A 24,820-nucleotide genomic window follows, 5' to 3' on the forward strand; every position below is an offset into this window, starting at 1 on the left:
ATAGAGTTGGTGATGAGGTTGGTTATGTTGAGTGTTTCAGTAATAAAGTGACAAACCTTAACTAGCTTTATTTAGACCAAATTGCAAATATTAATACATGTTTTCTTTTGCAAGTTTAAAATCCCTTGCAATCCAATACCTGTTCTGGTTTTAATAGTAGAGAGTGATTTCTTTCTTTTTCTTGTTTATTTATTTATTACCTCTTAATGTATGGTGAATCTTCATTTTGTCCCTGGCTTACCATAGGACCACAGATATTCAAAGGGAAATCAATATAGTTGTATCTGGTATATAATGAATTAGAGAGAATTATCATTTTTGATATCATTATCTTTTAATGTATTTAAGGAAATATTAAATCTGTATTAAATTATACATGTTTATTTAAATTATTTTGGTAATCTAAAGTAAATCTGTGTAATTTTTGAGCTAGGGTTTAGGCATACATTAAAAGGATATACTCCTTTTCATTATTATTTTGTTCTAGATAAAATTAGTTGAAACGGTTATAGTGTTTATGCTACTAAAAGAAGAAACTGGACATTGTATGTTATCTGGAAAGCAATCATAAAAATCATGATTAAAATGTTTCAGAATTAATTAAATCTTGTTCATTGGTAATATAAATTCTTATTAATAAGTTCTTACTCATAAGAGAGCTCTCTAATATGGGTTGCCTTGAGACATTTTTGCTTCCTGAAATGGGATATTAGGTGGATAAAATACAATTGACTAACCAAAGAATATGAAGACATCCTCTCTGCTGGATCTTGCCACTTCTTGGTTTTGCAATCCCTTTTATTAACATTCAGTTGAACTTAAGGTTTTCCTACTTTGATACTTAAAATAAACTATTAAAATGAAATAAAAAATCCCTAGGACAATTACTTACATGGTGATTTAATTTTTCTTCCTAGGAATATTTACAAGGGTAAGAGAATGTACTCTATTACTCTATGGGGTAATTTAAATGGCATAATATACTTTCATTCCTTATTTATATGTTATTATCCCAAGCAATAAGAATCCTTCAAAGGCAATTGTTTTTCACATATTGGTACAAATGGAGCACTTTACTTTCTTTCATTAACCCTCCAAAATAAAAATACTCCATAAAATTAACTAAACCCCTTTCTTCAATCTTTTTGGCTTTATACACATTCTGATTTTCTCTGGTGACACTGTTTTCTAACTTTGACTGGTTTAGACCATGCTGCCTCTGCAAGATTTTCATTTGTTCTCTATTATATGATCCAAATCCTATTTTTTGAACTAGAAGACAAGCTGAGACCAGAATAAACACTAGCTCCATTCTCCCATTCCAGATCCATGGGGTGCAGTAAGTAGATTTCAGTAGTTGCAGGAAGGAATACACCTGTTGTGGTTGCCCCATAGGGGGAGAGGAAACAGCCCCGTGCATTAATTTGTTTCCAGTGTGCATTTTTCGATCTCCAGGTCAACCTCATTGTTTCAAGATCTCCACATAAAATCTAATAAAGTTTTGGTTTTTTTTTTTTTTTTTTTTTTTTTTTTTTGCGGTACGCGGGCCTCTCACTGTTGTGACCTCTCCCGTAGTGGAGCACAGGCTCTGGACGCGCAGGCCCAGCGGCCATGACTCACGGGCCCAGCCGCTCCGCGACCAGTGGGATCCTCCCGGACGGGGGCACGAACCCGTGTCCCCTGCATCGGCAGGCGGATTCTCAACCACTGCGCCACCAGGGAAGCCCCTAATAAAGTTTTGAAGAAGAGAAAAAGAAATGGTTGAATTCCAAATACAGTATAATTCAGGAAAATATATAAGGAAATCAATGATTCCATAGAATCAGACATCTGGAAGAAGCTTTGAAAGGCTATTTACTTTTCTACTAAAACATACCAGAATTAGTAGTAATCCTTATCAATTTCCCATAATTCAAAACTCTTTGAAGCTATGCAGAAGAGAACTAGAGAATATAATATATGCAAGGATTCATATATTTATTGTGCATATGTTCTTTACCCACAAAGCAGATCTTTGAAGACAATTCTTTTCCCTTGAGGCCCAAATTAACTAAGAAACATTTAAATTTTCAAAGTTATAACTATTGTACCAAATTTAAGAATTTAAACTCTTCCACTTGCTTGCCCTAAATGTCCTGAAAGTGGACTTGATCTGACTGCACATCAAAACGTACAGAATTGAACTAAAAGGCAATGGCAGCCCTCAAGTCTATATGTATTCTAGCTCCCAGGAAAGCTCAAAAGTTCGGACGTGTTTTCTTCATTTATATCATGAGTATGCAATGTGTGTGGGTGTTTGGAGGTAGGAGAGTGGGGTTGTGTTTACCAAGAAGTCAGAGGGGCTGTGAGACTATTTTCCTGAAAAGGAAAAGAAGATAGTAAGCAAAGGTATTTTGGGAAGAGTGACCAACCTAGCTTGTTGTGCACTGTCCATATTAGAGAATATTAGCTATAATACTACAAAATACTGTGTATTTTCATTTATTTTATTTACTAGTATTGTTATAGTGAAATTAAGCCTAGTTTTTTTGTGTTTTAAGCCTTTGTGAACTATGGCAGAAACCCGAACACCATTTATCATATTTTTCTGTGGGAGAATTTTTACAAGTTCTATAAATAAATGTGACATATTAATTTATTGTAATAAGTCCACTTGTAAATGTGCAATTCCAAGTATATATGTATAAATACATAGACATAAGTATTTCTATATTAATAAATAGTTTTGTACTGTTTAGCAGATCACTCAACTGGGCATGGATTTCACTTTATCACAGGTTTAAATGCTCCAAATTAACATTTGGAAAAAATGTTTTTAAAGACTTCAAAGCATCTAGGCACATTCATTACATTACAGATATGAGTGAATAACATGCTAGGTTAGATCCTAGCCCACAGCTTGATCCAGAAAAGAAAACCAGTAAATCTGCGATGATGGACTAGATAGAGGGATGGCCAAGAGTGAATGATTAAATGGAAGTAATCTTACTGAAAATTATTTTTTAATGGGAAAAGAATGAGGGTGAAAGAGTAGTTCAAGTTGAAAATATGTAGTGGGCTGAATAGTATCCCCCAAGAAGATAAATCCATGTCCTAATCCCCAAACCCTGTGAATATCACTCTATGTGGCAATACATGATTAAGTTAAGGATTTTGAGAGAAGGAGCTTATCCTGGATCATGTAAGGTTAGTGAAAGATTTAATGTCCTTATGGTTGCATGATAGAGGGCCCTAGCATTTTGCTGGTTTTGGGCTGAAGGCCACTCTCATGTCTTAGAATATTTCTGCAGGTCCTAGAGATCACCTGTAATTCCTTGTCATATGTGCTTTTCCAACGTGGCTGCTTAATTCATCAAGCCATGAGGAAGAGTCTCTAGCTCTAGTCTGTTAAGATGGAATCTTATGTAACATAACCTAATTACTGAAGGAACATCTCATCACAGTTTTTTCCCACCCTCCATGGGAGAGAATTATACACAAAGACATTAATAACAGAGGTAGAAATCACTGGAGTCACCTTAGGTTCAGTCTGCCACATGTATCAACATTACCTACTGCTAGGAGTACTTTTAAATACAACCTACATATGAAACTGTTTTATCTATGGCAATAGTTAAAGAAATTCCTCATAGTTTAATCCCTTTCAATAAACATGGCAAATAGGGTTTTACAAACAAAAATTTGCCTGTGACTGTTGCTTTCACCTCTAATTTGGAAGTATTTGTACTGGGATTGTGCATCCTCTACTTTTCTTTTGATATATTACAACATTCAGATTGACATTTTGGAACTACTCTTTTCTCCATATTCAGCACCAGCAGATCAGACACATAACCAAAATTAGACAGATCCTAGAGAACAAATTAAGCAAGAGTGAGACATTTTTATGAAAGGGAGTACATGCTATCACTCAATGAATGTAAAGAAATTGAGGATGACTGAGAACTGTGATATGCTTAAGACAGGCTGTTGGATTACTCTAACATTACTTAGTTCTAAAGAATGAAAAGGATGAAATAACAACCAAGTCAAATTTGACTCCAAATCACAACGTTTTATTCTTGTTTTCTAAAGTCAGATTGAGTTATGTAGTAACCAGATAGAAAATGTATTTTATTCTCTGGTAATGCATACGTTTGTGCTATTCAGCTGGTTACTTGTTTGTTATGAATGTCTAAACATGAACAGCATAACATTGTAGAAAAATCATTAGAACTATCAGAAGTAAGATCAAATGAACTAATGGAAAAATATCTAATAAAATTCCCTGTGATAGGGCTTCCCTGGTGGCACAGTGGTTGGGAGTCCGCCTGCCGATGCAGGGGACACGGGTTCGTGCCCCAGTCTGGGAAGATCCCACATGCCGTGGAGTGGCTAGGCCCGTGAGCCATGGCCTCTGAGCCTGCGCATCCGGAGCCTGTGCTCCGCAACGTGAGAGGCCACAACAGTGAGAGGCCTGCGTACCGCAAAAAAAAAAAAAAAAAAATTCCCTGTGATAACTCTAAAAGGCAAAAAATTTCAACGTCAAATATTTTTCAGAGCCAAAATTCTGTTACATTTATTAGAATTTTACTTATGATGATAACAGGTAGACTAATGGATCCCAGTGTTTCAGCCAGCATTATGAATTACAGTTATGTTAAAACTATAGAGCAGAAAATGCATTATATGTCCTAAGAACTCTTGATGTATTCTATGGTGTACGAAGTGATTCCACTTGTATTCTTTTCATTCAAACAATTCTGCTATGTGTGTAAAAGAAGCAATATCACCCTTGTATGAAAGGTAAGCTAATAGAGGCTAAGGAAACCAAAAGTAAAATGTGTATCTTCTGACTGTAAATTCAAGCTCTTTTTGACACACCTCAGTAACTCTTTTTTTTTTTTTTTTTTTTTTTTTTGCGGTACGCGGGCCTCTCACTGTTGTGGCCTCTCCCGTTGCGGAGCACAGGCTCCGGACGCACAAGCTCAGCGGCCATGGCTCACGGGCCCAGCCGCTCCGTGGCATGTGGGATCTTCCCGGACCGGGGCACGAACCCGTGTCCCCTGCATCGGCAGGCGGACTCTCAACCACTGCGCCACCAGGGAAGCCCTCAGTAACTCTTTTATTAGTGGTTCTAAAGGAATTTTTGGATAATTAAGCTAGATAAAATGTAGATGAATCCATGCTGAACCTAAAAAAGTAGAAATAAAAATGTAAATATTAATTAAGGAAATAATACTATCACTTAGCAAAACTTTTACCAAAATATTTACTTTAATATTGAATCTAATTTATGCAATATTTTAGAGATGGAACAGAAAGGGCTGATTAGAGGAAGGCTTATAGGAGTTTGTGTTGATTCCATCCTAGTCCTTACCTGAAGATTGGGATGCATAGATAAGGTGAAACTGTTGAGGCTTAGCACACTCTTCTATATCAGGTTCCGAGCAGAAAAGTGACAGTAGAGTTCAAGCAGTGATGGAGAAAGCTAGAATTTTCAACTTAGCAAAGTAGGATATACCTTCTTAAAATTCCGAACATCCTGCTGAGATATCAGAATGATTAAGCCTTAGGAGTCAGGGCCTTGCTTGAAAATAAAGACTTATTCTAGATTCTCCCAAACAAAGGCTAACACCAAGCCCCGATAAGATTCATGGGGAGGTAGAATTTGGAAGTAGAGTTCCACCAATTTGTAAGAGCAAGTCTCTATGTTCTCCATACATCTCACCCTGATAAAATGTAAAAAGGCAGAATACAAAAATTTGAAGTGATTAGCAGGTAGCTGAATTACCTACTAGAATAAACATCGACACTCTTTAGAGGAAGAGAGCATAGTCCAGTTATCTATATTATATAATATGTATTACACATTACAATGTAATAATGTAGTGATAATTACTAACAATGCTCAATAAATAATACAAATTACCTGACATGCAAGGAAAATAGGAAAGTGTTACCCTTAGTCAAGAATAACAGTGGTCATGGGACTTCCCTGATGGTGCAGTGGTTAAGAATCCTCCTGCCAATGCAGGGGACATGGGTTCAAGCCCTGGTCTGGGAAGATCCCATGTGCTGCAGAGCAGCTAAGCCCATGCGCCACAACTACTGAGCATGCGCTCTAGAGCCCGAGAGCCACAATTACTGAGCTCGTGTGCCACAACTACTGAAGCCCATAAGCCTAGAGCCCATGTTCCGCAACAAGAGAAGCCACCGAAATGAGAAGCCCATGCACCGCAACGAAGAGTAGCCCCTGCTCACTGCAACTAGAGAAAGCCCATGTGCAGCAAAAAATACCTAATGCAGGCAAAAATAAATAATATAAATTAAAAAAATAAACTTAACAAAAGAGAGAGTAACAGTGGTCTTTTAGAAACTAACCCTGAGATGGCCCAGATGTTGGATATAGCACAACCTAGCTATTATAATAATTTCAAAGTATTAAAGGAAAATATGTTCAAAGATTTAAAGATAAATGCAGTATTTATGAGCAAATGCATAAGAAATTTCAGCAGCGGGAAAAAAATCCTTTAAAAAATAACCAAATGCAAACAACTATAACTAAAACGGTATAATAACTGGAATGAAAAAATTACCTAAATGGAATGAACAACATATTGGAAAAGGTAGAAGGGTCAGTGAAATTGAAGACAAATTGAAAGAGCTGAGACAATCTGCTAGATAGAAAAAAGATTGAAGACTAAAGAAAAGAGACCTAAGGACCTGGAGGATAATGAAAAATGGCCTAAAATAATTGCAATTGAATTTCCAGACGTTCTAGAAAAGAATGAGAATGGGACAAAAAAGAAAAAGAAAGTTTTTCAAACCCACAGATCCAATCATATCATGGAACACAAACCAAGAAAAAATACAAATAAAACCACACCTAGGCACATCATAATCCAATTGCAGAAAACCAAAGACAGAAAGTTTTCAAAGCAGCCAGAATAAAAATGATATTGTGATGATATGCATGACAGTTACCTTCTCATTAGAAGCAATGTGAGCTAGAAGACAATGACACATCTTTAAATCTTTAAACATCTTTAAAATACTGTCAGTTAATAATTTTATTTCCAGTGAAAATGTGCTTTAAAATAGGGTCAAACAAATATATTTTTCTGGAAAATGAAAGCTGGAGAATTAGTAGTCAGTAAAACTGTACTACAAAATATGCCAAAACATATTCTTCATATTAAAGGGAAAAGTTTTCAGTGGAAACCAGGATCTACATAAAGAAATAAAGAATCTTTTCTCCTATGTTTTCTTCTGTGAGTTTTATGTTTTCAGATCTTATATTCAAATCTTTAACCCATTATGAGTTAAATTTTGTGTATGGTAAAAGACACATGTCGAATTTCATTGTCTTAAATGTGGATATCTAGTTTTTTCAACATCATTTTTTAAAGAGACTATCTTTTCTCTGTTGTATATTCTCGGTACCTTTGAAGAAGATCAGTTGACCATATATGAGTGAGTTTATTTCTGGGCTCTTAACATACACACCTACACACCCACACATGAACACAAGGAAACTTTTGGAGGTGATGGATATATTTATTACCTAGATTGTGGTGATAGTAACAGGAGGTATACGTATGTCTAAATTTACCAAATTGTATTATATTAATTATATTCACTTTTTTTGTATACCAATTATACCTCAATAAACATGGGGAAAAAATGGAATGAAGATGATCAGATCCAGTAAATAGGTGGGTAAAGATAAATTTTTTTATAATTTCCCTAATAAACAGCTGTGCAAACAATGGTCAGCAAATTACAGCTTGGGCACCAACCAACAGTTTTTATAGATAAAGGTTAATTGCAACATAGCTGTCTTCACTTGCTTATGTATTGTCTATGGCTCCATTCATGCTACAACAGGAGAGGTGAGTAGTTGTAACAGCAACCATATGGCTCATAAATCTAAAATATTGGGTTGGCCCAAAAGTTCATTCAGATTTTTCCATAAGATGTTACTGAAAAACCCAAACGAACTTTTGGGCCAACGCAATATTTACATCTAGCCCTTTGAGGAAAAGTCTCTCAATCCTTGGTTTGAAGCAAAAATAATAACATTATAAGTTAGGGTTTATAACATATCACGAACCAAAATGTTACAGCAATAACACAAATGATGGGATTAATTTGAGTTGTATTTTTCTAAATTTATAACATTTGTGAAGTAGGAACTGAGAAGCAAATAGGGACCTCAGAGAAGCATGAAATGTGAAGTGTGATATATTAAGTGATACAATATTGACTCTAAATAAAATAAGTTAAAGTTGCATAGTTTTTGCCATACAGAAACTTCTAAAAAGTTTTTTTAAAAAGTGGTGCATTGCTGCAGTGAACATTGTGGTACATGACTCTTTTTGAATTATGGTTTTCTCAGGGTATATGCCCAGTAGTGGGATTGCTGGGTCATATGGTAGCTCTATTTTTAGTTTTTTAAGGAACCTCCATACTGTTCTCCATAGTGGCTGTATCAATTTACATTCCCACCAACGTTCAGGAGGGTTCCCTCTTCTCCACACCCTCTCCAGCATTTATTGTTTGTGGATTTTTGGATGATGGCAGCACTATTTACAATCGCCAGGACATGGAAACAACCTAAGTGTCCATTGACAGATGAATGGATAAAGAAGATGTGGCACATATATACAATGGAATATTACTCAGCCATAAAAAGAAACAAAATTGAGTTATTTGTAGTGAGGTGGATGGACCTAGAGTCTGTCATACACAGTGAAGTAAGTCAGAAAGAGAAAAACAAATACCGTATCCTAACACATGTATATGGAATCTAAAAAAAAAAAAAAAAACTGGTTATGAAGAACCTAGGGGCAGGACGGGAATAATGACACAGACCTACTGGAGAATGGACTTGAGGACATGGGGAGAGGGAAAGGTAAGCTGGGACAAAGTGAGAGAGTGGCATGGACTTATATATACTACCAAATGTAAAATAGATAGCTAGTGGGAAGCAGCCACATAGCACAGGGAGATCAGCTCAGTGCTTTGTGACCGCCTAGAGGGGTGGGATATGGAGGGTGGGAGAGAGGAAGACACAAGAGGGAAGAGATCTGGGGATATCTATATTTGTATGGCTGATTCACTTTGTTATAAAGCAGAAACTAACACACCACTGTAAAGCAAGTATACTCCAATAAGGATGTTTAAATAAATATCAAAAAAAAAGTGGTGCATTGAAGAAACTAAAATACATTTGAATTTACTCGAAATATCAGAGGAAAAGATAACAAGTGAATAACAACAACAAAAACACTGAAGGGACAATGAAAACAATGAGCAAGATGATAGACTTTAACCCAATTATATTAATAATGACATGAAATGTAAATGAACTTAACACTTCAGTTGTCAGAAATCACTGGACTGGATTTTTGTTTTGTTTTGTTTTTTGCGGTACGCGGGCCTCTTGCTGTTGTGGCCCTCTCCCGTTGCGGAGCACAGGCTCCGGACGCGCAGGCTCAGCGGCCATGGTTCATGGGCCTAGCCGCTCCGCTGCATGTGGGTTCTTCCTGGACCGGGGCATGAACCCGTGTCCCCTGCATTGGCAGGCAGACCCTCAACCACTGCGCCACCAGGGAAGCCCTGGACTGGAATTTTAGAAAAACAACAAAAAGCAAGCTATCTACAAGATAGACACTGCTATCTACAAGAAACACATGTTAAATACAAAGACACAAAGAAGCTGAAAGGACAGGATGGAGCAATACATAACATGCAAAGAGCACATAAGAAAGCTGACATGACTATATTATTGCTAGACAAAATAGACTTCAAGACAGAAAATTTTAAGAGTTAAAGAGGGACATTTAATAATAGTAAAAGAGGAATTTACAGGGAAGGTTATATAGATATAAATATGTGTGCACCTAATAATAGAGCTTCAAAATTCATAAGTAAAGTGCGAGGAGGAATAATCTACTCATAATTACACTAAAGGTTTTAACATCCATCTATGAATAATTTATAGAATATGTACTCAGAAAATCACTAATGTTTGAGAAGATCTGGACCATACTACAAGCAAACTAAATTAATTGATATTTGTAGATTATCATACCCAAAGTTGTAAACTACATATTGTTACATGTGCACATGGAATACTCACCAAGATAATATGCTGATCAAACATTTTCCTTCTAAAATTGGGAGCAAAACAAAAATACCCACTCTCATTAGTCACAAATATTGTACTGCAGGTCCTTACCACTACAATAACACAAGGAAAGTAAATAACATGCATAAAAATCAGAAAGGAAGAAACAAAGTTATTTCTAGTCACAGATTATGTCGTTGTTTTTGAAGACAATGCTAAATTATCTATGAGAAAATATACTTGAATTAAGATAATTTAGCATAGCATAGGGTATGAAATTAGTATGTAAAATCAATCATATTTCTGTATAATAGCTACAAAAATTTGAAACTGAAGGGTAAAAAATACCATTTCCAGATCAAAGTGTAAATAAATTTAATAAAATATGCACAAGACGTACACTGAAAAATATTTAAAAATTGCTGAGGGATATGAACCGAAATAAATAGAGAAATATACCAAGTTCATATTTTGGAAGAATTAATATTGGTTTCATACTTATTGTCTCCGAATTGATCTACAGATTCACTGCAATCCCAACAAAACACCCAGCATGGTTGTTTTTGGTTTTGTTTCTATAGAAATTGAAGAGCTGACTCTAGATTTTATTTGGAAAGCTAAGGCTTAACAATAGCTAGACCTATGTGCAAGGGGAAAAAGAACAAAGTTGGAGGACTCACACTACCCTGTTCCAAGTCTTACTGTAAAGTCACAGTAATCAAGATAGTGTGGTTTTTGTATAAATATAAACACATGGTTCATTGAAACAGGATAAAAGATCCAGGAATAGACCTCTAAGGTCACAGAGATGATACACATATGGTCAAATGAGTTTTTCAAAGTCACCAGCATAATCCATTAAGAAATGATAGTCTTCTGAATAAATTGTGCTAGAACAACTGGATATTCATATTAAAAAAATAAACCTTAAATAATACCTCACATTACGCACAAGATTAATTTAAAATTGATTGTAGATGTAAATATAAAAAATTAAAACTGTAAAATTCTAGGAGAAAACTCAGGAGAAAATCTAGGCAAATTTGGAATAGAAAGTAAACCCCAAAAATCACCAGTCATTTAAAACTAATACAAATAATAATAATACAAGCATAATTAAAACTGCAGTCTTCCTGCTCCTCAAAAGACCTCATTAAAAAAGGAAAAAGCTTCCACATATAAGCAATATCATATGACATTTGTCTTTCTCTGTCTGACTTACTTCACTCAGTATGACAATCTCTAGGTCCATCCATGTTGCTGCAAATAGCATTATTTTGTCCTTTTGTATGGCTGAGTAATATTCTACTGTATATATGTACTACTGTGTAGCACAGGGAACTCTACTCAATACTCTTCAATGACCTACGTGGGAAAAGAATCTTAAACAGAGTGGATATATGTATGTGTATCACTGATTCACTTTGCTGTACACCTGAAACTAATACAACATTGTAAATCAACTATATTCCAATAAATTTTTTTTAAAAAAAATTATTGGTCTAAAGAAACAAAAAAAAAGGGAAAAAGGAGAAAGCAAGCCACAGGCTGAAAAAAGAATTTGAAATACATGTTTGTGACAAAGTGTTTGTATCCAGAGTATATAATCCTTAAAATTCAATAATAAGACAAACGGTCCAAATAAAATTGGCAAGAGACTTGAATATACATTGCACAAAATAGCATACAATTGACCAGTATTTGTATTAAAACTGGTAGCCATCATTTGTTATCAGAGAAATGAAATTTAAAACACAACAAGTTAGAACTACACACACATTATAATGACAAAAGTTAAAAAGGCTGACAACAGCAAATGTAGGTGAGGATATATAGTCACTGAAATTATCACACATTCTTGCTGGGAGTGTAGAATGGGATTTCTGTTTTGAAAATGGCTTGTAAGTCTCTCAAAAACTTAAATATTTATTTACCAAGTGATCCAGCAATTCCACTCCTAGATGATTATTCAACAGAAATGAAAATGTGTATGTCTATACAGAGATTTATACACAAACTTTAATGGCAGCTTTATTTGTAATAGTGTCTGACTAGAAACAACCCAAATATTCATCAACAGGTGGCTGAATAAACAACTTGTGATCTAATCTACTCATGCAGTGGAATTTTACTCAGTCATAGAAGTGGAGAGAACTACTGATACAATACATGAATGGATGGATTTCAAAAACAATTATATTGAATAAACACAACTAGCCACAGAAAGTGCATACTTTATGATTCCATTTGTATTAATTTCCTGAACATGCAAAGCTAATCTTTAGTAATAGAAATTATATTCTTTGGCTGGGGCTGAAGGTGGAGTTGATTGATTACAAAGGAGTAGCAGGTAACTTTCTGCAGTGATAGAAATCTCCTGTATCTTGATTGGTGACTACATAGTAATATATATTTTTCTAGACTCAGTGAAATCTGCACTTAAAATGTGTTCATTTTATTGTATGTAAATTATACCTCAAGTATTATTGAAGAGTGGATGATATTTGCCAAATAAGATAGGGTTGGGAATAGGAGGTGTTTCATAATATGAATGGCATTGTTCGATTTACTATTGTCATGTATATACTTTTTCTAATCCATATTGTGTTAATTTTTTAAACATTTGGTTGTTCCTCGAGAATCGTTTTTTCCTTTTTCCTCCCCTAACCTCTAAATTACTTTCCTTTAGGAGGAGACAGTAAACTGGTTATCTTCACAGTAGTTCCCCTCCCCAAGATAACAACTTTGCCCAGCTGTATCTCTTACTTTAAGAGATAGTGACTGTTGTATTAAGAATATTGAATGACCCAATATATTGGTAACAAAGGTCACGTATACAAGTGAAATCAGAAGGATATGAATCAGGTTTTGGAGAATTACCATTTTGTAAGCAAGACCATCACTGCTGGGTAGAATAAAGGGAAGACAGAGATATCAGCATAACAGGGTAGGACACAGTATTCCAAAACTATTGCTCACAGCTTCCTTATATTATTTTGGGCAAGCATTAGATCCAGTTTTTAGAGGATAAGAAATGGTTCGAAATCACAGTTTCTCCTGAGAGAAAAGAATTTTTATAATATTCTCTGACATCAGAAAAGAATAAAGCAAAGAAACCCAAATGTAGAAGTCCACACATATGTATGTGAATATTATATGTTTAGTATTTCTACTCTTAAGAGTCTGTTTAGCACTTAGTACAGTTGGATTTTTTCAGTAGATATTGGGTGGTAATAAAATCAATCTGTGAAAGAATCAAAGGACTTTTTAGTTCAGTGGAATCAAAGCCGTATCCCAAACCTCCAAGTGTCTATTTAAGCACTTGGCCTTTGTCCATCACCCTGAAGGGATGATTAATGGATGAGAACAGTGCAAAACTTGTTCCAAAGACATGCCAGAAACCAGACTTAAGATGGTCAGGTGAGACATTCCACAGATAATTGCCCACAACCTGATACATTGTCTTTTCTCAAGGGATATTTTGTGACATAGCAGTAAGTTGAGAAAGTTGATAGAGGTTTTCTTTTTATAAATTCTTTTTGAATTTCAGACCAGAGGATATAACCAAAGTTTTATAATTTTGCATTACTTATGTAAGCATTACTTAAGAAATCACTTTCTTTCATCGTTCTAATGAACTTTGTCTATTTCTAAAGCACTGATCAAAATGACAGTTGCTAGTAGCCTCAGCATCTAACTGCAGGCAGATACTTGCTTTGCAGTCAGATCCAGACCAGTGCTTCTTAGCAATACTATAAGAACAGTTATTTGTGCTTTAATCTTTTTCTTGCTCTAGGAGTCATATTCACAGATCTTTGGGTTATTCTTAGAGAGTCACAGTTATTCAGTTTCAATGACTGGTTTCCTTTATTCACATCTAAATCCACTTTATTAATTCAAGTTATATGTTTTGGAGAAAATAAATGTCCCTAGAAGATAAACAGCATACCTTCTGGGCTCCTCTCCAACTCACTTGAACACCTCTTACTCCCTGCCTCAATGATATTCCACGCATTCATATTCAGCACTGGACCACCCACATGTGTGGCAGCGGTGCTTGCCAGGAAGTTAATGTGCTTCCTAAGTACACCATTGAACAGTCAGTCCTCTCGGCCTGAGCGCTGCTGGGTCAGTTCATCCAGCCATTCCCCCTCCATGCACACCCCCCAACCAGAGGTCCTTCAAAGGAACCCAAGGCTTTTAGACACTTTGGAACTTTTCAGTTTTTAGGGAACGTAAAGCTTTAGGAAAGACTGAATTATTTGCAGCTTATTATATATTCATTATTTCTGAGTTAAATGCTTAACAAGTACATGTAGTTCTCATTCTAGAGATTTAGTCAATCCTTATCTTTATAAATTCCTGACTTGATAATACTTTCAGATAACGATATAATATGGCAAATCTGGTTGAGTCCCAAGGGTAAATTGTAGTTTAAGTTTCCATACTCACAATGGGCAGAGTAGGGAAGTAGGGATCCTTGTTAGATTACTGGGAGTAGCATCTTATCAGGAAATCCACCAGCCCGTACAGTCTTTGTGTGCGAATCAGGAAAAAGGTGCCCCTTTCTTCAAGCAGTTGTAACTCCCATACCAGGGCACAAGTGGTTGCAACAGAAACAGAGGCTGGATTTCAGCCCTTTTCACCCCTTTAGCCAGTCACGCGCGGTAGAGGGCAACCCTATCCAAAGACGTTGGGCGTTAGAATAAAAAGGGCTTCCGATGTGGATTCAGAATGCAGCTTTGTTACTCCACAGTTGCTTACTATAGGGCAATTTGTTTAAGATCGCTAATCTTCACTTTCATCTTTCACAAAAGGAAAATGGTAAGAATATTCTCATCCTGCAGGGGATTGTGAATATTAAGAAACACAATGTATGCAAGTGGTTAGCATGGTGCCGGGCAAATAACAAAAATTAACCACATAAGTGCCTTTAATAATCTTATTTTTGTCTAGGAGAGATCAAGCATCAATTCTTCTTTAAGCCAAAAAGAACTGTTTTATTCCCTTGATTAAGCTTTCTCCTAATGTCACAATTAGAATATTTTCTGTGTACAGGTAAAACACTGCAAGCAGGCTTACGAAGAGAAATACCCCAGAGGAAAGCATTTCATGAGAATTTTATGAGAAGTTGTATATCTATAGACATATACATGCTATATGAAAAGAAAAATCCAAATTGAACAAAAATAAATTGAAACTCTAATATTGCATTGTCTGTGGGGTTTTTCCCTTGTTTGGGCATATTCTATTTCAAATTTGAACACTGGTATGTTTTTCATATACTGTTTCTGTTACATAATTCAGATTTACATAAAATTTCCCCACACTGTACACAACCTCAAGGGAGAATTTCTCTGACTGTCCCTTTGATGGAAGCTGGAATAAGAAAGAAAGGGCAGGAAAGCCTAAAATGACTGGCTTTTGAATTATATGTGAGACGTCTTTTGAGGATTCCTAGAAAAAGGAAAGGAAAAGTTTTGAAGTCTTATAAAACTGTGGGCCCTAGTAAATAAGCAGAGATTTTGGTTATTCCATATCTTGACTCATAAGTATCCATGTATATTTGAGGGGAATGCATATAGCATTTCTGGGCCATATAAGAATTAGCAATTGAGTTTATGAATAAATCGTTGCTAGTTACTTCAGTGATTTGATTTTCTAGCAGCATTTCTTAGGCATGGGATGTATAGGACAGGCGAGGGGAAATGGTCAGAGAACAGGGATGTACTCACTATTTTTATAAAACAGTGCACTTGCTACAAAATAGATTTGTGCTTAGCCCAGGAACTGGACACCATGTATATCTAATCATTTTCTGTTTCTGAATCTGCTTCTGTTTTGTGAAATTTAATGATCTATAGAATTTCTTCTGCAACCTCAATTGTTTGTGCTTCCCATGCCAGCACATACATACATATTACAGAGTTGGCTCATTAACAAGCATAGTTGTGATATATGAAAGAAATGGCATAACTCTTGAAAGGATAGCAAAAGAGCATCACAAAATCAGCCTAGAGCCATGATTGTGACATAGCCAAATGTGATACTCCAGATAGCTACTCCAACCTTGTCTTCCCTCACCAATGACAGGAAAGTTTGGTGTGTGCTTGCCTCACCCACTGACAATTGACCTGTACCATGTATTAATGAAATGTTTTTCTAAAATATAAAATGAAGCAAAATAGTTTTGTATTCTTCTGCCTTGGGAGTATGTGCTGCAATATTTCTGAAAAGAGAGATTTCTAATAATTTCATTTTATCCTAACATTCCTGAAATAAAATACATTGAGGAAGGTAGGGATGGTCAGATGCTCTCAGTCTGAAAGCCAACTTCCTTTGCATATTTAGGTAAATGGTGTAACCTCTCTTCCTTCTCACAAAATATTCATTTGGATCTTTTTGAGGGATGATCTGCAGACCAGACAAGGATAGTAGTCTGCATTATTTCATTAATTATGATATTCACATTAACTTTCCAGATTTGCAGTTCAAGCCAAGTAATATCCCTCTGCATTTTTGCCCTTCCAACTTCTGTGAAGACTAAAAGAAGTTAATATTTGTGGAAGTACTTTTTTTTTTTTTTTTTTTTTTTTTTTTTTTTTTTTGTGGTACGCGGGCCTCCCACTGCTGCGGCCTCTCCCGCCGCGGAGCACAGGCTCCGGACGCGCAGGCCCAGCGGCCACGGCTCACGGGCCCAGCCGCTCCACAGCACGTGGGATCCTCCCGGACCGGGGCACGAACCCATGTCCCCTGCATCGGCAGGCAGACTCTCAACCACTGCGCCACCAGGGAAGCCCGGAAGTACTTTTTAACTGTAAATTCCTATATAAATTTGAGATACAGTTTCCATCTCTCAAGATTTTTCTTGCTTCATGAGTCCATGGCTGTAGTGGTAAATTATAGTAGAATAACTTTTAACAGCAATCCTAGACATACAATTCTGGTAGGTGTCTCAAATACTTGACAGAATAGTAGTGAGCAAAGGCCCTTGGGCCAACTCTATTTTGTACAAGGGGATAATTGAAGTACAAAATTTAAGAGCTGTCTTTTCTTCTTTCTCTCAAGTCAACCATCTTTATTCCCAGAGGAGCTCTCCAGATTATTTTTCTTTAGAACATGTGGTTTTTAATACACACAACACTTACTTAGATATTTCCAAGTAAAATATCAATGGATTTATAATTTTTATTTCTAAACTTTCTCTAAACCCTTAGCAGTTTCCTATTTACAAGCCTAATGTGAAAGCTAATTGTTTCATCAAATCCAAATCATCTTTTAAATTTTTGGGACCAGATCCTAATCTAAGCCTATTTTGGGAAAAAAAAAAACCTCATATTCATATTTAACATCATTTTTGGCAAAGTACATTCAGGGTTTTAGAGTAAAAGGGTTATTCATTTAAGTTAAAATGTTATCTGGTAAGTGCATGCATTTATTTTATATTACCCAAGACAACCATATATATTTGGTGCGTAAGCCAGTAACTACTTTGCATAAATATTTTGTTCTAGGCTGATGCCAAAAAGGGGTCAGAGGTGACTCAATTGTGTTGAAATAGTGCTTCATTGAAGTTTTAAAAATATAAATAGGAACTCCACCCCAAAAAATACAGATGCAAATGACCATTTACATGAAAAATTTTAGTAGAGATATTTTTTGAGTTCAATTGGTTTTCTTCATATCCTCAACTGAGGGGACAGTATATAAAAAATGAGGTATCTGCCATCAAAGTGTTTATAATCTATTAAATAAAAGATAATTTAACATAACCATAGAAAGGGGGCAAATATTATAATTTGGGCAGTGCATGGAGTTAGTACAGCATATTAACAGCCACCACTGTATCAAAATGATGCAAGATGTAATAATAAGGATTTTATGAATAATTCTGAATCCTATTTTTTATTTGTCATTAAACAGGGTCTTATATAGAATAATTTAAGTATGAGAAATGAGTGCTTCATTTTAGTGAACACTTTCTTTTAAAGGTTTTAAAATTTGTGATGTTTTAAATACTTCATTAAATCTCTAAATATTTTTATTTACAATTTTTTTTTGTTTAATGATGTTGATATATCAGAGAATAACACATTGAATACCAAAAGGCTATGATATAGTAGTTGACCATTTTGGGGGGTGAATACACTAATGATATAGTAAATCTATTTCAATTTGCTCTAGAGAATTTTTTTAAAGTATTGCTTGTATACATCTGCAAACTATAATTGGTTGTTTTAATCAAATGTCTGTGAGAGATAAACTAAATTCTCTTAAAAGTTATTAAAGTCTTTGTCAACAGGTAGCTACTACATGTGAGAATATTGAACTTCTAAGTCTTTTCATTTGGGGCACTTTTTTTAATTCCTTGGGTTGTTTGAATACTTACAAAAGATATAGATTTTCAGCTGTGAGTACGTACAATTGGAGAGACCTGGCCAATTCTGAAAATCATAAAATTTGGAATATTATTAACATGTCAACTCATTGGATAAGTAGAAGAATTTTGAATTTGTATTATATTACCTCTCAAATTATATCATCTTGAACTACATGAATTAGTAGTATCTATAATATCATAGTTGAATAGTTGTGACAGATATCTTATGATCACAATTTAAAGCCTTAGAATACTTACTATCTGACCCTTTACACAAAAAGTTTGCTGAAGCCTGGTTTAGAAGGTGGTCTGGTAGAGTCACAATTACCTTAGGCATCCTTGAGGAGAAAGGGAGCAAATTACAGAGTTTCTTAACTTTTTCTTCCCTGGCATATCAATATTTATGTTAACATATCATTATCAAAGCTCTCAAAATAATTTTTTAAACTACAATCAGAAATAAAAACATGTAAATGCTATATCAATTTTACAGTAATTATCCCATTTTATTTTCTCTTTGCAAAAATCATCCTAAATATCATATTGATGGATTAATATTAAAAACATAGGCATGCCTAGGGAAGGTTGTTCTTGGTTAGTAGCAGTAAATTTATTTAATGGCTATAATTAAATTAAAACTAGCTTTATTTAGAGATATTATCTATTATACCACAATTCTGATTTTTTTTAAAAAATGTATGTGTGTGAAAATTGAAACATCAATATTATTCTAAAACAACAAGGTGGTAGTTGCTTTACATTGTTCAGTCCACTCCATTGGCCCCAATTACATTATGTCTAAATCTGGGAAAGGGCCTCTAATCAGAAAAATAAAAATGATCATACAGAAAATATTTTCAGGAGTACTTATATATTGGTGTAGTATTACAATGTGTTTTCCTAATTAAATGTTAAGTATGGTAGTATAAATATTTATCATTGAAGAAAGAGTAATTAAAGGAAGGATAGTTGTGATTTGTGTACCAAAAGGTAAGAATTGATAAGCAGGTAGAAATTACACCAAGAAAGCATTTCAGTTTAAGGAGTCAAAATGTGTGAGGATAAAACTAGAGTTTTAGGAACTTTGAGTCACTGGCAAGCTGAGTCACTAGAATGCAGGCAAGCGAAACACAATATAGAGAAAAGTTTACTGACTCATTTATACAGTACTGAGATTGCTGTTTTTACTGATCTTGCTGTTATGTGGTACCTCATTTCTAACATCTCATCTTAATTGGCCCATTAACCTCATCTCCTATTGCCTTAAAATTCCAGCTCCCAAGGATACAAACACCAGCAACACTCCTTTTCTCCCTAAGCTCCTGTTCAGTGTCTGATTTTCAGTTCTTTGTTTTTTGACCCCTAAGAAACAATTCCTTTTCTGCTTGCAAGCTTAGGAATGCATGTAAGAAAGATTTTTGTTATACTTTAATCTAACATTTTTAGACTGGGAAAGTGACATATCATATATTCTTAATATATCTTTTACTTTGAGGTTTATGCATAAAATAATATTTTGAAAACTCAATTTACTCACTTTTGAGAAGCTATTTGCAAAGTAGAATAAATGTACTTTTATATAAATTTTTAAAAATTTGAACAATTAAATTTTTCTCTATATATATTTTAAGAATATTTTAAAATCCAAAATCTGTAGATAATCATACATATCTAAAAATTATCTGCTAATTTAGATAATGAATATAGTTCTAGCTCAGTTAGTTTTAAATGATTTAAACTCGAACAATGTTGCATAAAAATAAAAGTAGACTATAAAAGAGAATGAAAAAAATTTTTGGTGTGCTTGCTAGAAGGACAAAAAAAATGCCTGAAGGATAAAAAAGAAGAAAAATTATGAATTCTTTCCCTGTTGAACCAGCAGATGTCATGTTTCGTTGTTACAGCCTAAGATTATTATAAGGGCATTTCCTTTGTATTACTATGTATAATGTGTGCTTCTTACAAAACAAGTGTATAAATATTAAATATGATTGGCTCTGAAATCAGAGAACAAATTTGTGGGGTCTTTTTTTTTACTTTTAAGATAGATTTCTCAAACAAAGTCAGAAAGCATTTTTCCTTTATCAAGTTTATCCAAAAGAGGTTTAGTACAAAGTATGCTCTGAGACGTAGCAAGCATATTTATATTTAACTATAACTACACAAAATCATTTCTTATCAGTAATTATTTGTTGCTAATCAATATTATTTATGCACCAGCTAAAAAAGCTTTTCTCATCTTTAATTCTAAGGTGGTAACAATTATTCAACTAAATTAAAACTATATCAACATCCATATGTCATCACCATATCTATTCTGTCCCAAAATTTATCTGTCATATGAGACACTGGAACTGGTCATCTCTATTTCCTTTTCCAATCTAATATTTCATGAAAAAATATTACATATGTCACTCATATGTAATGCGGAATGTCAATGCAAATAAACTTAAGTATTTTCAGAAATACATTGAAAAGCCTTCGTAACAATCTCTAATTAAAAATAAAGATGAAGATAGAATTTTATAGTAAAATTGGATCTATTTAGAATATTCAAATGAGGGTTAAATTGTAGCTTAATTTTTCACAACCCTGAAAATAGATTTTGATAAACAAATTCATGTTTTCACAATGTCATGAGAATTTTTTTTAACTTCAATGTCAAACTGCTTCAATAACCTGAAAAGTATTTATTTAGATAAACAATCAGTTCTAGTATTATGACAATTTGCATTTATGACATGCAGCTAGTTTACCCTTCTGGCAGTCAACAAAAAGCAGGATTAGAATACAGATAATAGAAACATTAAATGGAATTTATAAATAAATGTGCTTAAAACAATTGAAATAATACAAGAAACAGTAGGCAAATGTTTCATAGCACCCTAGAGATTTGAGACTGTGCCTTACCTTAATGGCCATTTTGTGGACAGTCACTCACCCATATCGACCCTGCTAAATGGCAGTTAGGTATTGACTAAATACCTCTAGTGAAGGGAAAATCATCCGTATTCAGAGAGGATTGCTAGAACATTTCTAAGTCAAAATATGTATCCTTTAATACCCACTCACTGGCATTCATCTTATTTCATAGATCTGTTAAAATTTAGCCTGTGATGGAGTTTCAACTCTCAGAAAACTTCATTTGCCAGTTTTTGAGAGATTTTTTTTTCCTTTTCCATGCTAAATAGACTTTATTCTCTTCTCATTTCTCTTTGAATGTATCATTCATTTTATGAAAAACGTGATACTTAGAACTAAATCTAATACCCCTTGTATTGCCCTCTTGGCTAAAAAACAAAAGCAAGCCCCTCTTCTCCCTGTGCCCCTCAAAAAAAAACAATAAGCAAAATGAAAAACCAACCATTGAGACTCTTTATCTCCTCAATTCAATCTAGACACTAATGTCTAATGAAAACACTCTAAGTTGACATTTCTCACTTAAAAAGCTCTTTACTTCATTTATAGGTTCTGGATGTTTTTTGTTTTGTTTTGTTTTGTTTTGTTTTGTTTTTTTGCGGTACGCGGGCCTCTCACTGTTGTGGCCTCTCCCGTTGCGGAGCACAGGCTCCAGACGCGCAGGCTCAGTGGCCATGGCTCATGGGCCCAGCCGCTCCGCGGCATGTGGGATCTTCCCGAACCGGGACACGAACCCGCGTCCCCTGCATCAGCAGGCGGACTCTCAACCACTGCGCCACCAGGGAAACCCCTTGGATGCTTATTTTTAATCAAAACCCCTGGCTCTTTATCTAGGCTACTACTAAATGTACCTCCTCAATAACAGTTTGGGAAATTTGGTCTCAAATACAGGTTGTCAGTGATGTTTTGGATATTTATTCATTCATTCAGTATATTGTGTTCCTCTCATCTAGATTTTGCTAAGTGTTGTGAACATGAATTTGTGCTATCATTTAGTTAGTAATAATAAAAATATCATACAACATATAGAAGAAATAAAATGAATGTGATGACTCTTTTCCAGAGACCTCCTTCTATGCAAGATTGTTTGTATAGAGTTGATAATCCATTTTCAATAAAACTGAATGAATATTCATAGAACATTTTTTAATGCACACAGTGTTGATATAGGAGACTTTTCCAAATGTTACTAAAATTCAGATATGTAATTCAATGTATTTAATTTTACTAGTAAATTTGTCAAAAATTAAATTCAGTTCATCTGACGTTTTTTTCCTGGTGAACCTCACCAGGGTAATAGAGACCATCACTTTCATTCTTAGTGTTCAACATTCATACTTTATATGTAATAAATTCTTATGAATCAACTCTTCTGCAATCCCTAGATGATAGATGACTAATTATGGAGAAAAAGAAAAAACCAGGTAAGATATATTCCTGCATACAGGAACCCAGGAGGAAAACCCCAGGAGGACATTTAATATTTAATCTAATTTAAAAAAAAAATCTGTTGAATAATGTACAACTTATTAAATCATAATCCAGTAAAAATTGCAAAGCTATTTGAAAAGTTGGAGAAAATGTAAGCAATTTCCAGGAAGACAGAGGCCATACCTCCTTGTTCATTGCCTAGAACACTACTTGGCATTCAATAGGCTCTAACTAAATACTGATTTAATAAATAAATGTATTATTGGTAAAAAGTAGATAGTGTGAAAAAAATCTATATTTCAGAATATCAAAAAGTTGGGATACTTTCCTGGTGGCACAGTGGTTAAGAATCTGCCTGCCAGTGCAGGGGACACAGGATCAATTTCCTGGTCCAGGAAGATCCCACATGCTTGGGAGCAACTAAGCTCGTGCGCCACAACTGCTGAGCCAACGCACCACAGCTACTGAAGCCTGCACATCTAGAGCCTATGATCGGCAACAAGTGAGGCCACCACAATGAGAAGCCCCCACACCACCATGAATAGTAGCCCCTGCTCACCTCAACTAGAGAAAGCCCGCACACAACCATGAAGACCCAATGCAGCCAAAAATAAATAAATTAATTAATTAATTAATTTTTTAAAAAGTTGGACATATAATTCCCATGGTCTGTGAATTTTTCTATTTGGCAATTAAAAGACAAAAACTGAGATGGTTTATGTATGTTACATATACTATGTATACCTCACATATCCTTAAAATCTAAATAAAAGCCTTTTTTGTTATTGACCAAAGTTCTTGTGTTGTTAAGTTTTTGTTTGGTTAATTTCAGTTTAGTGACCAAAGACATGGATAATATAAACAAAATTGTCATCTTCACTGATTTTTTTTTTGACAGAGTTGATCATTTACTTGCTGACATACTTCTTTTTTATTATTTATTTATTTTTTCTGGAAGTATAGTTGATTTACAATACTATATTAGCCTCAGGTGTACAGCATAATGATTCAATATTTTTATAGATTATATTCCATTTAAAGTTAGTATAAAATGATGGTATATTTCCCTGTGCTGTACAGTATATCCTTGTTGCTTATTTTATATAGTAGTTTGTGTCTCTTAATCCCATACCCCTATCTCACTGATGTACTTCTTTTGATTTCTAGGATGCCACATTTTAAATTTTCTTCCTGTTCACTGGTTGTTCTGTCTCAGGCCTTTGTGGGGTTTGTTATCTCCTCCCATATCTCTTAACCTTGGATTGCCCCAGTGGTCAGACCTTAGCCTTTATCTACACACACTCCCTTGGTGATCTCATCAGTCTCATGGCTTAAATTTAAACTCTTATCTATATGCCTGTGGTTAGCAAGATTATGTCTCCAGCCCTGGCCTCTCCTGAATTCTAGTCAAGTGTATCCCACTTAATGGCTCCATTTAGATCATTCAAATTGTTCAAAAATAATTTCCTGATCTTCTCCCCCCAAATTTGATCCTCCCATAACTTTACATATCAGTTGATGGAAACTTCATTCTTCTGGTTGCTTAGATCAAAAAACTTGCAGTCATCCTTGATTCTTCTCTTCCTCTTACACTGCTTATACAACCAACCAGGAAATCTTCTTACATCTCTTCTCAAATTCTCCAGAAATTGATTAGATTTTAATCACATGACTTTTTAAATACAAGAATTACTTATGGAACACGAAGTAGAAAGTAATAAAAGGGCATAAAGAATAAGTAAGTATGTTTAACTGTAACATGTCATTTAAATTTAAGGACTTTTTCTGTTTTAGGAAAGGCCTATGCTCCAGAATTCTATTACGATACCTACAATCCTGTGTGGCAGAACAGACACCGTGTTTACTCCTACAGTCTACAGTGGACTCAAATGAATCCTGATGCAGTAGATCGGATCGTTGCATACCGGTTGGGTATTAGGCAGGTGAGGAATTTAATTGTCTTCTTTTGTGTGTGT

At 34.7% G+C, this 24,820-nt stretch overlaps 1 protein-coding gene across 3 annotated transcripts in view; it reads left to right on the forward strand.

Annotated features, from left to right (window-relative positions):
• MDGA2 (MAM domain containing glycosylphosphatidylinositol anchor 2) overlaps positions 1-24,820 on the forward strand; it is a 310,614-nt gene that overhangs the window by 195,885 nt on the left and 89,909 nt on the right. For all 3 annotated transcript variants that reach the window (XM_079911897.1, XM_079911896.1, XM_079911898.1), the window contains one exon: positions 24,639-24,787. In XM_079911897.1, the coding sequence (XP_079768023.1) occupies positions 24,639-24,787 (149 nt within the window). The remainder of the gene's footprint in view (positions 1-24,638; positions 24,788-24,820) is intronic.

Source organism: Stenella coeruleoalba (genome assembly GCF_951394435.1).
Source record: "Stenella coeruleoalba genome assembly, chromosome: 2".
Taxonomy (NCBI): Eukaryota; Metazoa; Chordata; class Mammalia; order Artiodactyla; family Delphinidae; genus Stenella; species Stenella coeruleoalba.